This window comes from Thrips palmi, unplaced genomic scaffold (genome assembly GCF_012932325.1).
Source record: "Thrips palmi isolate BJ-2018 unplaced genomic scaffold, TpBJ-2018v1 HiC_scaffold_15, whole genome shotgun sequence".
Lineage (NCBI taxonomy): Eukaryota > Metazoa > Arthropoda > Insecta > Thysanoptera > Thripidae > Thrips > Thrips palmi.
This window is the reverse complement of record NW_023144624.1, coordinates 11,075,983-11,091,853: the sequence shown is the minus strand read 5'-3', so window position 1 is coordinate 11,091,853 and position 15,871 is coordinate 11,075,983. Positions and strand designations below refer to the sequence as shown.

The following is a 15,871-nucleotide window of genomic DNA, read 5'->3' as shown; positions in this document are numbered from 1 at the left end:
ATTTGGATATAAATTTATAATTATGTAGTTGGTTAAGTTTTTGCAAAGTGAAGGTCAAAAAGTCCAACTTTTTCACCTTAAACTTTCTTTAGTACAATGGCCAAATGCCCCTTAATGTGCAATCATTGTCAGTGATTTGTGTAACAGTATTGTTGATTTGTATGCGAGCTTAAAAGAGGATATTAAAATGAGGAGAAATACCTATAAAACTTTTTTTATTGATGCAGAAACATCTGATCACAGAAAATTGACGTCTGGTAAAATTGATTAAGTGTAATGCTGACACCATTGGATCACAGAACAATAATACAGTCACTCCATGGAATGTAGACCATCATTGAAATTTGATTTATTTCAAGTCAGGAGTGGAAGACCCAAGGTATACTCGTAAATCATCTATAGTAGACTTGATCAGCTTAGCAGGTATCGTCTTGCGCCCAAGTCTCTTGTGGGCAGTATACCGGTGACAACCACCAAATGAATAAAAGTAGTTGCCCCCTTCTCTCCCTTCAACCCAAAGAACATCAACAGGGGGCACATTGCCAGATTTGGAAGGATCCTGTAAATATGGAAAAGTGAGACTTTGCAATGTTTCACAATGTTGCAAAATACATATATACCACAAAGTAGGTGAAACAATCATGTGGTTAAACCAAAGAAACATTCCTACCTTTAAAGTTTCCATGAGACTGTGGACTTTTTCATTGTTGACTTCCAGTATAAGCGGACGGATGATAACATCCATGGGGATATCTTCGACATCCTCTATGTTACGTGAGTGAACTGTTGATCCGTAATCAGTTGACATTTTAGCTGGAACAAGCGGTAATACACGCATATCGCTCCTTTATTCACAGTATGAAATGTATTCAAAGCAGTGCTGACGTGTTGATGTTAGTATTTTGGTTTTCAGTGAGACTTATGTAATTAAACGAAGACAATGAGACACTGACAAATAACTACAACTGTTTCATCATTACCTGCAGCTCAAGTACAGGAGACTCCCTTGTATCAATATAAAAAATAGTTTTATCGCCAGTCAAGAAAGCAGAAAAACTTTTACCTCAGTCTAAGTTGGCGCCAAATGTCCAATTAGAAAAATAAGAATAGAGAACTTCCCTGCGGGGAGAGGTTAGAAGGGGAGAGGCAGAAGGGAGTCATGGACTACTACCTACCATGAAGAATTCAGTGCTGTGTTACATTAGTTTGTTTTATCTTTCAGCACTCAATGTCCAAGTTTTAGTGGCCCCGGGCTTGTTTACAACCAAGCCCAGGTCATCTCTTGGGTGTATCCCACGGCTACGAAAAGGAATAAGAAATTGAGACGAATATTTGGTTTGTCCCCGGGGATGTCAAATGGGTGGCCTATCCGCCTGGCACCCAGAAGATAGGCAACCCATCTGGCACGTTCAAGTGCTCATCGGATGACGAGTATAGATGCATTGAGGCTCAAGAGGAGTGGCGTTACCTACGATTTTCTTTCGAAACCAAAGGTTTCACACTTTCACAAAAGAACAAAATCAGATAGACATGTGTATTTTTTTTATTTGAGGATGAGATGACAAATGGAGGGTACAGGTAGTTAACAAAATGTTACAATTTATGATTACATTTATTTAACAAGACAATATTTGGAATGGCGCAAGATTTGTCTTGATAGCCAGCATCATGTTTTTACAGATATCCTTGAATCACACATTCCATCAACCATGTAGTTTCCATAACAAGACCATTCAAATAAAGAATAAATGGTAAGATGAGGAAAATGAAAACTAATCTAAAGAAAAAAAGTGATGCAGAATAAAAGGGAGGAAGACAACAGAAATTGTCAGATCCAAAGTCTTGGGATTAAAATCAAGCAAACCATTTCACAAGCCCAATCTAGGCCACAAGAAATATACAAAGTCTTCCATAGAAGCTTATATCGCATGAAAAATTCTGTCATGGTGATATGATAGTTGTGACCCAACATAACAGGCATATGACTTGTCTTAGCTTTGATCAACTAAAGGCCCTTTTTATTTAAAGAAGGGAAAAATCAATCGAATGGACTAAATGTTTAACATTACTTGGAAATAAGTATGTAGTCTAAACATTAAGTCCCATCTGTAACATTGAAAATCTCAGCTGTCTCAAAAGTACAATAGAAGAAGGAATGCGGTGAACAAGAAGGATACAAAGACCATTCCAGAAACAAAATCAACTGCCTCTATTCAAATAAAAATAACCTTCATCACAGATTCATGCCATGGAAAAGAACACTCATGAAAACTCCACACACACACCAAAGATTCTCTTTGTGATTTGCTGTGCATATATACAACATACTTGTAGCGCTCCGAGCTCAGTCTATTCCATTTGGGAATTTAAGGTAATGAATGAGCATGAATACGTCAGTTCATATAAGTTACTGACTGAATGAATGAGTGAAATTCAACACAGCTTGAATAAAAATAAATTGTCAAAGTTTCTCATTATCTTAGTGAAAGGAGGGCAAAACTGCTCAGAAAATTCAGTTCCTACATGAGGCAAAATTGGATGAACAGTGATGAGAAGTCTCAAACCTCTATGACATGATTCTAGGTTTAAACTTAGTTATTACAGCTTCTGAACCACTTTCAAGTAAAGATAGGGTTAATAGTACTTGATGTTGCTGATAGACTTTGCAAATACTTGGCCTTTCAAGTATAATAAAAAGTGTAAAAGTTTGAAATACTTAATTTATCACTTGCCTCATTCCTTCTAGTGCACATTTCAGCATTCAGTTTAATTTTGACAAGCTCTTAGACTGATCAATTAATTGTATTATTTAAGTTACAAATAAAGACGATTTTGCTGTAGAGTGATCAATGTCTCTTCTAGAGTTAACAACCCTAGAAATCTGCTGAAAACTTCAGCAAAACTTTACTCTATCATCCCGCGGTTCCTCTGAAATATTTCCTGTCTTGTTTTATCTTGTTTTGGTCCATTTGTTAAAATTTAAATAGAATTTCTGTCCTTAAGTTAGACATTGAAATTCAAACAAACACTGCTTTCCCTGCACCAGATTGGTGAATAAACAAGCCAATTATGCAAACCTCCTGCAATGCAGATAGGTACAAAGGCAGTGTTCAGTGTTTAACAAAAGCACTTAAGTTCTCAAGGACACAAAAGTTAGCAACAATATTTGCCTAGTGCTTGTGACACCTACAAAATTGTTTAACAATTAGTGACCTGTACTACTTTATCAACAAGGAATGTTTGAGGATCTACTACACACGGTAGCGCAGCAAGATGTAGCAACGCATTCCAATTGTATTGTGTCGGAGCACTTACGGTAACTACAAAGATGATTTATAATTTTGTCTGTACAACTTGATGTTAACCTTTGAAAACATTAACTCACACATTTAATAAAACTTAAATTGAAGTTTTTAACATTCTCCAAGCAAATGAGTTATATGGGAGTCAGTGTAACATTAGGTTAACATTACGTGAAGGCTATTTATGTTCTATTTCTAAGAAAGTGAAGACCACAAGTGCTGATTTGAATTGGCTTTCGTTACATCAGCAGTATATTTTTACATTCTTTAATGTAGCAGGGCTACAATATATAACAGTTATAATTTAAACTTAAGTAAGCACCAAAAAGAAAAGGAAGATTGGTTTTTAATGCAAACACAATTTAATGTCTCTGAGCCTCACACTTTCATTTGATGAACACTAGGGATTGGGAGGACTTACAATGAATGCTCATACGCACAATAGTGAATATCACTTAATCACAGACATTGGGCTGAAGCCCATCAGAAGTTAGTGTCCTGTCGCTCTCATACCTATATATACACTATGTCTTAATGCACTAACACACACACCCATACAACAGACAGTAGAAATGTGAAATTTCCACTAGCTGCAAAAACACAGACATACTTCCATTCAAACACACCTCAAGGATGGTAAGAACACGAACTAACAAAAAAGAAATAAAAACAATTACAGGTCAATAGTATTTACATTCTGACAATTATTATGATTAAGTTGTTGCCCAGCCCTGAACATACATGTGACAGCTATAGCACACACACTCATAAACAGTGCAATGCCGGCTATTTGAAAATTCTCTCTTTGCCAGTTAATGCCAGAGCACCTCTGAAATTTTTAATGTTAAGACAATAAAATAACAGCACTACTAAAACTAAATTTTATAAGAAGATAAATCATAACAATTGAATGTCAAGAACATAAACAATGAGCTTCACTAAAATTTTATTTATTTGAATTGATAGATTAACCATGTAACATTTAAAAAAATTGTTGAGAGCAACAGTTCTGACATGACACTATGAGATCTGAGTTGAGAGAGAAGCCAACATAATTTGAAAGGCAAGAAACTACACTAATAAAATTTATAATAACAACAAGTGGTTCTTTGTCCTAACCAATGAGGGTAACCTATGGTCTGACAGCGACCGTACAAAAAAAGAAAAGAAAAAAAAAGTTAAACAATGCAGGTTAACCAATGTCAAGTTACCAAAGCTACCAAAAAAATGAAGGCATTCACAAAACACAATATTTAAGTACCATGTCCTCATATAGTGACATCAAACATGAAATGGGCAACCTCTTAAAATGCGAAGGACCTTAATCATTAGAACTGTTCAGTTTAAGAAACTTTAAATGTATGCAATATATGCTATGAATTGATGCATTTTAAAGAAACTACCATTACACAAACTAGTATAAATTGCATACTGGTAATGCTCCTGAACTTAAAGAGTAAAGCAAAAAAGCAGCAGAATCCATGATAGTAAATGTGCTGGCACTGTATGTTTCACTGAACACCAAGGGCATCAACTAATACAATATGGGGCTTCGCATTTCAATAAATAGACCGTCTAAAACGACTGAAATTCATACATCTATAAAAGTCATAAAATAATGAGTTCCAAATAATTCATGAAATTAAATTAACAAAATGAACCAACCTCCGTCATACCAGGCAATATTCTTTGTTGAGCACCATCACAGCAGATTATAAAAAAATTGTACATTAGAGGGGAACAAAACGCATCTTGGAGAGAAACACAAATCACAATGGACAAAGTCAAAATGGTGATGTTCCACACATTACAGGGAGTAGGTAGCATTTGCAGTCAGGACTTTAAAATGCCACTTTTGGCCGTCAAAAGGTAGTCCATAAAAGTCTCAGCCAAATGAAGCTGTAAGGGAAACAAGAATTGATATTATTTATAGTCCAATACAATGTTTCTACTTAAATTATGAACAATAGAACTTACGGGATGGCGTTCTGTTGTCTGGTGGGCATTGGCTGGAAGGAGCAGGTTCTGCAGCACTGGCACTGGCACTTGCATTGCCACTTGCATTGCCACTAGCATTGCCGCTGGCATTACCACTGCCACCTTCTAGAGGATCACAATTTAAGAAATCCCAAATCAGTATTGTGTCATCATGTGAACTGCTTACTATCTGGAATTCATCGAACTGAAGACGGAAGACCCGTCCCGTGTGCTCCTGCAGACAAGAGGGAGTCACAATGTCAGCAAATGAGTCAATACAGTCAAATAATGCTACAAAAAATGGCACCTTACCACAAGAGTCCTGAGACAGAGAGTGCCAGATGGAGCCCTGGGATCCAATGCCGCAACAAGATCCCACACTTTAATTTTGCTGCAAAATTAATAGAAGAGTTATTATTTTCCTGCTGCCACAAATACAAATAAATCAGAAGCAAGAGATAACAGAGAAGACTTAAAAGGCTCAAAATATACTTACCCATCATAGGCTCCACTAACTATTCGCTTGCTATCAAAACGTATGCATCTCACTAATTCCTCATGACCTTCTAGTATTCTGAGACATGCTCCGCATTCAATATCCCATAATCTGAAATATTAAATTCAATTGATAAAAATGAAGTAAGCTTCAAACCAGTTTACTGCAACCAGTCAATGCATGGCCACATATTCATTACCTGATAGTGTTGTCTGAACTGCCACTAACAACAAGCCGATCCCGATACTGAAGGCAAGCAATTCCTCGCTTATGTCCATTTAGTGTCCGAACAAATTCACAGGATGAGGTGTTCCACACTTTGATGGTTCTGTCTCCACTAGCAGACACTATGTACTTTTCATCAAAATCAACAACATTTACAGCTGCTCTGTGCCCAACTAGAACTCTTCTTAAAGCTATTTCCGTTGGGGATGTCATGTCCCAGACAGCAATAGAGCGGTCCTTAAGAGAGGAAATAAAATTAATTATTATGCTATGTCTCATTATTACCTAGAAGTATGTGTGTTCATGGTGCTTACTTTAGAGCATGTCACCATCATTCCATTACAGAATCGCAGGTGAAGAACAGCCTCACAATGGTGAATTAGTGTGTTCACCATTTCACCAGTGGCTACATCCCACACACGAACAGTCGAGTCACTTGAACCACTGATGATGACTTTGTCGTCATATTGTAGACAGAGAACGGACCCCGTATGACCAGTCAAAACCTGAGAAGGCCCAGACAAAGATTCATTATAATCAAATGTGTTACGGTGTTCCAGATAACATTTAAAGTGTTGACAAACCTTTATACACTGCAAAGTTACACGATCCCAAATCTTGATAGTATTGTCTCTCAGGCCAGAAACAATTTTATGATCATCATACTGGAGGCAATACACTCCTTTAGAATTCTCAGAACGACAATTGATTCTCTGCAGAATGTGTCGACCTGTTCGCCAGTTCTTTTCTAGCCTCTAAAAATAATATGAAGAGAAATTTGTCAATATAATGTTGGCAAGTCAAGGTTAAATTAAAATCCACAGTATATAAAAACTCACATCAATATCAAGAATTATTTTTGGGTACAGTCCTCTGTAAAAGTCATTGCTTGGATGATTCTCTCCCGGCTTGGGTTTAAACAAATATTGAATCCTAAAGACAAAATCAAAATGTTACAAAGTTATTTGAACATAATAAATAATAATGATAATTTCAATAATAATAAATCCACTATTACCATCCTCTTCTTTCTGACAGCCCTCGCCACAATGAATCTGTTTTGACCTTTCTTTCAATTAGTTTCTTCCAGAGCATCCCTTCAGAAATGACGCGGTACCATTCTTTGCACACCATTTGTGCAGCGTCGAGTGATTCGGCATCTAGCATTGATAGAATTCCCTCTGCTACATGATCCAAACCTTTCTCTGCAAATAAAGACAAAGTTTTGAAATTCAAATTCATTTTTCAAAAGCACCATTACTGTTATTAATCAAAACAAGTAACTAACTTGGTAGCATAGAAATGAAGTCTCTTTGTAACATCGGTTTTAAGTATGTGTTGATGTGGCCATGCTGATGGTGGCACATACGAGACAGTAAGTGCTCGACAAACTCGATCTGGTCCTGTTCGGTCCATTTTTCAAATAGTTTCAAACATGTGTCACGTTCAGTGGAGAATTGCGGTGCCTGTTCTCTCTTCTTCTCTCCTAGTACAGTCATCTGTTGACACTGAAAGCAAACAGAGGCACTGGATGAGTACAGGTGCTTTAAAATCAAAACACAGTAACTTGCAGATAGTACCAACAATCAATTTCTTTTCTTCTACTTAATAATAATTTGACACACACAGGAGCATATCCATTCTGGTAAAAATTACCAAACCCTACATAGCAAAACCTAACAACAACTGCGAAAAAAACAAAACAAGAAGGCCCTAAGTGAAGCCTACATGAAGAAAAGAATTCACAGAGAAGATGAAATAAGAGACAAAGGTAGATACGCTGCAGATCCAAGAAATACACAAGAGGAGTCCAGTTCGCCTCGGATACTCGGATGCGCGGCGCAGCTCGGGTCGCTTTCCCGGTGGCGTAGTTGGCGAAGTGCAGAGCGGAGTCGACTGCAGTGGTGGAGGCAGAGGCAGTGGAACAAAACGGAACGGGAGAGCGGGGCTGAGCGGGGCTGAGCGCGGAGCGGCGCGGCGCTGGGGCCGTTTACCTGGCAGACTGGCAGGCTCGGCTCGGCTCGGCTATCCCAGTGCAGCCGAAGCAACGCGGCGAACGTTTTTTGCGCTGCCACGTTCGGGGGAGGGGCAGGGAGGAGGCACAGAGCTACTCCTTGCTCAGTCCCTTAGGCCCCCGCTCTCGGCCGGACACCTGGACAAGCAACAAACCACCACCGACCGCTCGGCCTCGGCCCTAGGAACGGGCTTCTGCCCTGAGCCTCTGCACAGAGAGGGAGAGAGACCGGCTGAGTCAAGTCTAACTCAATCCCACAACTTGGACGCCAGCTTGAGACTTTTCCCTTTGATGCGTCGGACAAAACGGGCGGGGGCTGCGCCAGGCCTTGGTCAGGCCGTCGTGCAGCGCGTCGCCTCGCCGCGTGCGGACGGCACGACTCGGACGAGTACCTGTTAGTACCCGGCCCGGCCTGCCCGGCCTCCCCGGCCCCAGCCCGACGGGCCAGACGGGTAGGCACTGACACTGCAGCAGGTACCCTGTACCGCTACTCGCCTCAGGAAAGTGAAACCCCTTGAGCCCATCTCGAAAAACAAAGCGCGAAGCGCGTGGGCAGATGCAAGGACAGGCGAGACGACAGTCCCTGGACAGTCCCGGGTTCGAGTACCGGTCGGCCCCCACTAATGCGGTTTTGTTGCCGACCGGCTCGGACTGGCTCGGACAAGCCTGGGGACCGCCCGGCACAGCCTGGGCGATTCAGTTTCTGGATACACGCCTACTTCCCACACAGACACACACAAGCCCATCTTCCCACATACGCATTCTCTCTCGCTCGCTCTCACGCCCTCCTTCGCCGCCGTCTGGATGCAGCGCGCAGCGCGTTCTCGTGACAAAACCAGGGAAGCCAAGCGAAGCGGCTACAGCGCAGCGCCAAGCAAGCCCCGACAACCAAAGCAGGCAAACCGGAAAAAAAATGGAGCGCTCTCGCAGTCCAGTCATGACTAAGTCAGTTCTTTGTTTCGCCTTCCCCGGCCCGGCCAGCAGGGCCGAAAGCATCATAATCCGAGGGCTGGCCAGAAGAGCAGTGGAATGCCAGAAACGCGCCTCCCGGCTTCCGGCTGCTTCCGGCCTGCGTGCGAAGATCCCGGTGCACTTCCGGCGGGTTCGATGAGGCTGAAAAGAAAGGACGACGGCCAGGGGGAGGAGGGGAGGGGGCTAGACGGCTCGGACCCGAAATTCCACTCTCCGTTTCGAGGGACTTTCCCTGCGCGGACGCGGTCCGTTTGCGCACCTATCGGGGAAGACATTTCGCGCGTGAAAGGCGCGAGCAACAGCTGTGGAAAGAATAAAGGGAGTGCAGTGTGACAGACGGCTGGTGTGGCCAGTGTGGCGGCCCGGCCGCCGAGGCTGAGGGAATGACACCATGACTCACGGAGCCAACGACCGATGTGATTGCGCTGCGAATGCAGAAGCCAAGCAACGTGCAGGAAAAGAGTCGCCGCGTGAATCAGTCGGACCAAGACGCGGCATGGCGAGGGGAATATACTAAGAGACGACACCAGGACCAGGATGGCGTTTGAGGGAAATTCTCTGACAGAAGACACTCCTCCACCAGTAGAGACCTACAGCAGCGTCGCGTGCGTTTAGTGCAAATATCGACTCAGATTGTCAATCTCATATGGAACAGCACATCGTCGCAGGGAGAGTCAATCACCCCAGTCCCAGCAACAAAACAGAGCACGTAAAAAAATTGAAAAAAAAAAAAAAAATACACCTTGCAATGGAAGTTATTCTACAGAAGAAGAGCCCATGGAAATAAATGACAATAAATTCAGTTTAGGGAAGAGGTTGTGCTAGTAGTCTTAGGATTGCAGCATTCATTATTTAGACAGCTCAGCATATCCATGAGACTTGCTAGTCATATATTTACATTGTAAATAAATAAATACATACATTCACTCGATCATTCTTTCATCCATTCATTCATTGCAGAAAATTTTGGATAACACTTTCACAATAATGCAATTTTAACATGGCTTCAACAAGGAACTTTTTAGACTTGCATTCATAGCAAAGTGTGCTCTAGATGTTTCAAACACAAAAGCATTATTCCAGGACTACTGTCTGTAACTTTAAGACCAAGAGTCAATCAAAAAGATAAACAGCCTAGTAATACTTAGATGAAATGTGTTCTCTCAATTCTTAAAATAAAGAAACATGATCCCTAATTTGTGTCACAAAGTAAAAACCATTCACAGAATGGACATAAAAAAGCTTTGAGCCCCATCTGTCAAAACTGGAGAATGACGATGGATGTTTTCACCATGCAAGCACATATGTATGATATACAAGAAGTTAAATTTTCATTAGCCTCACTAGGAAGTAAAGAGTGAACAAATACGTTTAAAATTTAAAAATCTGATGTAAATGTTGTGTGGGAGTCGAGTTAGTGACACTTCATTCCTATGAAAACAATGGCCAGCAGTAAAGTGGCCTTCCTCCTATGATTCGAAAAACGAACAGGCACCAGTTTCAATCCATAATGAGTTGAAGGAAATACAAGTGATCGAAAACCGCAGAAAGAACATCGTCAAACAGGGGAGAAGCAAGGAAATTTGATTGGAAAGTAGAAAACAGACGATATCTAGAGCACAGGGGTATGGTGGATTGGAGGTCATGGAACGAGCATAGTGACAAGCTACGACTTTCTGGAAGCGGTGGTTCTGATAAAACTGCTGGGAACTACCAGGACTTGAGACACAACCGATGCAAATACCCAGTGAAGAATGGAGGAGAAACAAATACTCGAAAACCCAAATAGTGCCTAACCTAATTCAAGATGGCGGACTGGTTGCAGCATCGTCACTGTGGCTCGCGTTTTCTCCACTTTATCCTCCTCAAATCACGGAACCTTACCTCTGGTATAGATCTTCCATCTTCTGTGACTTTGTCTGTTTCCATATCCATGGTTTTCCAATCGAGAAGTCCGTGCAGAATTCGCTTAAAACGGAAACAACACTGCACTCCCCGTTACTGTGTGTGAGTTTAATGATGAAGTGAGGTGGGGTAGGAAGGAGAGGTGGGGTCGGGGGAGAGGTGACGTCACGGCAAAACAGGGTTGCCAGGTAAACTGATCCTTCCCCAGCAGGTTCCAAACACTTTTCTTTGTGTTACGACGCCTATTTAAAGAACTCTCAGGATCGAGAACCAACTTTTATTGTATTTATGTTCATACGACGAGGTCAACTGTGACTTTTGAAAAAACGCAAGATAATGTGATCTACAGTAAGGTAGTTGGATCTGTCAAAGAAAGCAGACGACACACTGACGAAATTCCCCCTCCACACCCTCATTTAATTGAATTTGGTGAAAATTAGTCAAAATTTGGGAGGGTTGTTCATTTTTCAGCTTCTTTTGTCATAAATATGGTACTGTTGCCACCATTCAACACATCCTTTTCATTTGGAAAACTTACGTAAATCATTAGTTGCTTTCAAATTTAGTTCATTGTCATTGTTGTGAAGAAAACAAGGAGGTTGTTAACAATTCAATTCTTTTTTACTTTCTAGGGTTTCAACAAAAACAGTAGGTTACAGCGAACAAGGAAACTTCTCATAAAACTGTTACCAATAGTCACTTGAAATCAGGACTGTAAATCCAGCCAGTAAATACGAAACAAAACCAACAAAAACTGCCTTATCGCTATTTAGAATTTGTCCATGTACGTAGCTGGCCAGGGAAATTGAGGACGGTGGAAAACATAGACATTTGTTTACTGTACTCATTAGCAGATTAATTGGAACAACGAATGATCACGAGAGCAAAAAAATCTGATAAATGAGACTGGCAAAAGCCATTTATAAGTAAACAATAAACCCGTAATAAATAAATAAAACAAAGAGATAAGAATGGGGTTGACAAGGGAGTAGAACACATTAATTTTTTCAGACAAACTGACGCATCAGAAAAAGTGGTCATATTAGACATGAGAAACATAACAAAAAGATAAAGGATAAAAGTGCTAATAACAACTTTTATTTCATTGAAACATAGTTAAGTGAGTTACTTGAAAGTCAAAACCTTCAATGCATTCTATCAATACTGTGCTGGGAGGTTTTAATACTAATTGTGATTGTTGCTTTAAACAGTATGACATCTGCTTATGAGTCAACCCATTAATAGTACAAATTTACAAACAGTGCTAAAAATTAGGGCAGTTTAATATTTAAGGACGGTGATGATGCATGATTTGACTTTTTACAGGTACAATTGAACTACCTAAAACAATTCAACAACATAACAGTCACCATGAGAAATACTAATCATTCCAAATAGGTACTTACTTTAAATACGTACAAATGACTAGTTTGAAGTAGTGCCACTAACAATTAAAAACGAGAGGTCTACTTTTGCAACCCTTATCACACCATTGCTGTTGAAACTTATAAAGATAAAAATTTTAAAGTTACCAGCCAAGCCATGGTGGCTGTTTGTGTTTCACAACTGGCACATAAGTTAAATTTATAGGAATATTTATAATAGCTCTTCTTCTTCGAAGTTTGGCCAGTGTTCTGCGAATCATATGCCTGGAGTTTAAAAAGAAAAGTTGGTAAGATTATTTGGCTAAAAAAAAAAGTGAACATGGATGAAAGACTTCTGGCATTACGTACCCATTCTTCCCTAGAATGAATCCAGCAGGTATGTGGACTTCTCTCAGTGTGTTGTCATCGACCATATCAATGAAATGCTCATCACCTTTAATATCATTATCAGCGACTATAACAGCAAGAGCTCCAACTTCTTCCATTTTCAATGCTTTTGTTACAAATGAACATTCCCTGAAAAAGAAAATATCCAATGACGAATAAAGCTAAAATGGAACGAAATGAGAAAACATGAATTACTGACATTCTCACATACCCTCTTTCAACTAGGGCGATGTTTCCCTCCACAAATTCAGCATTTCGTGGCCAACTGCAGCCACTGGGGGGATCCACAGGAATCAGCCCAACACCCATTGCTCGAAAGCTCTCGTTCTGAGAATAAGAGTGTGGGTTAGAAGACTGAACAATCATTGAATGTAAAATTGTAATAAGGTAGGTAGACAATAATAATAAACACATACAAATGGAGCACCAAAATCTTTAGCTGGCCTTAATCTATAAGTATAACCAAGTTCTCCAGGCTCAATTATTTCAAAAAATACATCAGACCCCAGCACTTCAGGTATACTTGTTCCCTCCATTAAATGCAAATTGTTAGCTAAAATGAAGACACAAAAATTAGCTTATAACTAAGAGAGTGAGAATGTATGATGCATTGCAGGCAAAATGACAGCTAACGCAATTAAAGAAGAGATCAAAATTAAAGAAGAGATCAAAAATAAAATTTAATACTAACCTACAGAATGAACAAGAATAAAGATTTGGGAAAATAAAAGCACCCAAGCAATCCATTGGAGGTTGTTGGCAAATTTCAAGCGCCATGGAGAGAATGCCATTTTAAAAGAAGACAACGGTTGTCAATACTATATGGTCAATCTGAAAATGGTTGGCAAATAATGTTGATTAGAACTAAACAACTGCGGCTAACCAATAGAGAATAGCATTGGTTTCTAACTTATTCTTCCAACATGCCGAAACTGCCAGAACTCAGGTCCTTTGCTGGCTGGCTGGGCTGACAGCTCCGAGGGGGGAGGGGGAGAAAACGTGTGTTTTTGCGGTACTGCCAACACGCCAACCACTGAAACGCCACTAACGAATGGTACCAGCTCATTCCAGACCAAGAAGCGCTCTCTCGCGTTCTAATTACTCAATAAAATATTAATGCCGTGTATAAATAACAGACCTCTTAAGTAAATGTCATGCTAGATTGTTTTCTTGGAATCGACATCAGAGTGCCTTCCTGATCAGCAGGACTTCCTGGTATGAGAAACTTCTCGGAAGCTAACTCGCACGGCACCCGGGAGACAATCCTGCTCGAAACTGGTTTGAGGACAATTTTACAGGATAGAGCCCCCTAACCAGTTACTAGCTAAAGTCTAAGACTTCTTAAGGCTTCGCGATGTTGGTTTAATAAGGCTCCGCCTTTATGCAGCTTTATTCAAGCCTTTATTCAAGTTGTGTGGATGCTGTGTTGTACTACGTTTACACGGGAGAGCTAGCCTCGGTCAACTCGAGGGGTGGGGGAGTGGAGGGGAGACACCACTCAGCCAGGGCTAGCAGACGTCATGTTCACGCGGTGCCGGCGAAGCGCTGTTGGGGTGACTTTCTAACCTCAAGATAGCCTAAACAATTTCGAATTTAAGTCGAAATCAGGCCGAAATTTGCTTTACGCAATAGACAAAGGATATTTTTATTCAGAAACAATCAGTTACAAGTGGTAAAAAACAAATCAATAAAAATTACATAAAATAGAATAAGTAAATTAATGATTTCATACAACAGAAAACTGCTTCCCAAGTTTTTTCCAACGATTTCACAGGTGTATTCATAATAATAGAAAATAGATGGGCTTACAACACCTCAAAAACACTGCGCACACCTAACCTCACTTGACCGTGTGGTGTTTACACGTTGGAGTTAGCCTCGGTCAACGAGTTAGCCAGGGTAGCTCGAGGGGTCTAACTCGTTGACCCACCTACGTGTTCATGCGCGTGAGTTGACCCCGGCTAGCTCGAGACCTACCCCCTCCACTCCCCCACCCCTCGAGTTGACCGAGGCTAGCTCTCCCGTGTAAACGTAGTATTGGTGGGGTGGGTCTGGGTCTGGGTGGCGGGCTGTGTTTTGGGGGGCGGTTGTGGGCTGGTTTGCCACCATTCCGTTTCAGAAAATATCAGAACTTTTACTTAATTCAAACACATTTTTTACACACTCCGTCCGCAACATTATCTACCACTGATGTACAATATTATATCCTTATTAACATTTCTTTATTCTCATCCCCTCTTTCAAACGCAACTCCTCTTTTCCAACATTTTTTTTCTTTCTCTGTTGGCAGTAAAATGCCCCATCCCACAGTCACAAACTTACACTATCAAACATGTAGGAGCTCTCACCTTTCTACCAATACATATAATAAGTTTTCGAAGCATCTTTTGCCGAATATTCATTTCTACATTTCCCCGCTCCTTTCTTCTGCTATTATGCATGCTAAATTCTTCATTTCCCCATTTCCTATCCATTACGGCCAGCTTGTTAAGGTTGGCATCACACTCCCAAAATAATCAACCGCACGTCCACGGATCACCATTGCACGGTCGGCGCCCCTTAGACTTCTGGCCGAGTGGGATGAAGCTTAAGAACAATTCGACGAAACTTCGAAGTGGCACTCAGCCAACCAGTTAGGATTTACTCGCGGGTGCCGGCGAGTTGTTTCCTCGCGTCCAGAAATGGTTTCCTTTCCAAACGGCCTGGCGGCAATGGTTTTCTCACAGGAGGGAGGAGGGGTCACAATGTCACTTCGCGCTCTTATTTGTAGTGCGTTTGTGTGACGAGACCATGCCACCGCCACGGAGCACATCCCCATCGCTAGAAGCAGAACCCTGGAAATTTACTACTAAAGGCGGCGTAGCGACTTAACTTCACCAGTTGAAAGTCGTGCACGTCGCCTCTACCCACTGTGAGCGGCGCTCTTCGGTCGCCCACCGCACCGGGGAAGTCCCTTGATTCCTTAGAACTTGCTGCGCCCCGCCCTCTGCACTTCCGACCAGAGCAGAACCAGATGTGCCGATCCCTCGCACCAGCCTTGCCTGGCGCAATCGCAGGGAGCGCCGGGCGGACAGGCAACCAAGCCTGCTTCAGCAGATGCCCGTTGGGTTGCCTACCTAGCGCGGCGCTGCATCGCACGGCCTTCCCCCCACCCCCTTTCCACTTTCCACCCGGTTAGTAAAGTGCCGCTTTGACGGGCGTTCGTTTC

General features: G+C 41.4%; 3 protein-coding genes across 7 annotated transcripts; all 3 read right to left on the bottom strand.

Annotated features, from left to right (window-relative positions):
• Positions 1 to 27: 27 nt before the first annotated feature.
• Positions 28 to 1,391, bottom strand: LOC117641684 (sulfiredoxin-1). Of its 3 annotated transcripts, none has more exons than XM_034379199.1 (3): positions 1,176 to 1,391; positions 671 to 813; positions 28 to 559 (listed from the first exon to the last, which is right to left on the bottom strand). In XM_034379199.1, exons 2-3 carry the CDS (start codon positions 806 to 808, stop codon positions 350 to 352), a joined length of 348 nt encoding a protein of 115 aa, XP_034235090.1. In that variant the 5' UTR covers positions 809 to 813; positions 1,176 to 1,391; the 3' UTR covers positions 28 to 349. The 3 variants fall into 3 exon arrangements, with proteins under 3 accessions (XP_034235090.1, XP_034235088.1, XP_034235089.1); XM_034379197.1 differs by having other exon boundaries at positions 1,064 to 1,189; XM_034379198.1 differs by lacking the exon at positions 1,176 to 1,391 and adding an exon at positions 981 to 1,154.
• A 134-nt stretch (positions 1,392 to 1,525) lies between these two features.
• On the bottom strand, positions 1,526 to 11,034 carry LOC117641680 (beta-TrCP). Of its 2 annotated transcripts, none has more exons than XM_034379190.1 (11): positions 10,871 to 11,034; positions 7,289 to 7,508; positions 7,019 to 7,205; positions 6,840 to 6,933; positions 6,585 to 6,755; positions 6,315 to 6,506; positions 5,975 to 6,237; positions 5,776 to 5,886; positions 5,592 to 5,670; positions 5,280 to 5,514; positions 1,526 to 5,201 (listed from the first exon to the last, which is right to left on the bottom strand). In XM_034379190.1, exons 1-11 carry the CDS (start codon positions 10,919 to 10,921, stop codon positions 5,188 to 5,190), a joined length of 1,617 nt encoding a protein of 538 aa, XP_034235081.1. In that variant the 5' UTR covers positions 10,922 to 11,034; the 3' UTR covers positions 1,526 to 5,187. The 2 variants fall into 2 exon arrangements, with proteins under 2 accessions (XP_034235081.1, XP_034235082.1); XM_034379191.1 differs by lacking the exon at positions 10,871 to 11,034 and adding an exon at positions 7,780 to 7,906.
• A 456-nt stretch (positions 11,035 to 11,490) lies between these two features.
• LOC117641683 (PRADC1-like protein) lies at positions 11,491 to 13,709 on the bottom strand. Of its 2 annotated transcripts, XR_004587494.1 has the most exons (7): positions 13,574 to 13,696; positions 13,355 to 13,494; positions 13,080 to 13,216; positions 12,875 to 12,990; positions 12,625 to 12,792; positions 12,311 to 12,540; positions 11,491 to 12,232 (listed from the first exon to the last, which is right to left on the bottom strand). XR_004587494.1 is itself a non-coding variant. In XM_034379196.1 (6 exons), exons 2-6 carry the CDS (start codon positions 13,452 to 13,454, stop codon positions 12,420 to 12,422), a joined length of 642 nt encoding a protein of 213 aa, XP_034235087.1. In that variant the 5' UTR covers positions 13,455 to 13,494; positions 13,574 to 13,709; the 3' UTR covers positions 11,491 to 12,419. The 2 variants fall into 2 exon arrangements, 1 of the variants encoding a protein (XP_034235087.1); XM_034379196.1 differs by having other exon boundaries at positions 11,491 to 12,540; positions 13,574 to 13,709.
• Between the last annotated feature and the right edge of the window lie 2,162 nt (positions 13,710 to 15,871).

Coding starts and splice junctions, on each gene's coding strand:
- LOC117641683 (XM_034379196.1), bottom strand. CDS start 13,454: ATGGCATTCTCTCCATGGCGCTTGAAATTTGCCAACAACCTCCAATGG. Junction 12,991..13,079: donor AAGATTTTGGTGCTCCATTT/GTATGTGTTTAT, acceptor TCTTATTCTCAG/AACGAGAGCTTTCGAGCAAT. Junction 12,541..12,624: donor TTCATTCTAGGGAAGAATGG/GTACGTAATGCC, acceptor TTTAAACTCCAG/GCATATGATTCGCAGAACAC.
- LOC117641684 (XM_034379199.1), bottom strand. CDS start 808: ATGTCAACTGATTACGGATCAACAGTTCACTCACGTAACATAGAGGAT. Junction 560..670: donor GTCTCATGGAAACTTTAAAG/GTAGGAATGTTT, acceptor CCATATTTACAG/GATCCTTCCAAATCTGGCAA.
- LOC117641680 (XM_034379190.1), bottom strand. CDS start 10,921: ATGGATATGGAAACAGACAAAGTCACAGAAGATGGAAGATCTATACCA. Junction 6,238..6,314: donor TGATGGTGACATGCTCTAAA/GTAAGCACCATG, acceptor TCCTCTCTTAAG/GACCGCTCTATTGCTGTCTG. Junction 5,887..5,974: donor AGTTCAGACAACACTATCAG/GTAATGAATATG, acceptor TTAATATTTCAG/ATTATGGGATATTGAATGCG.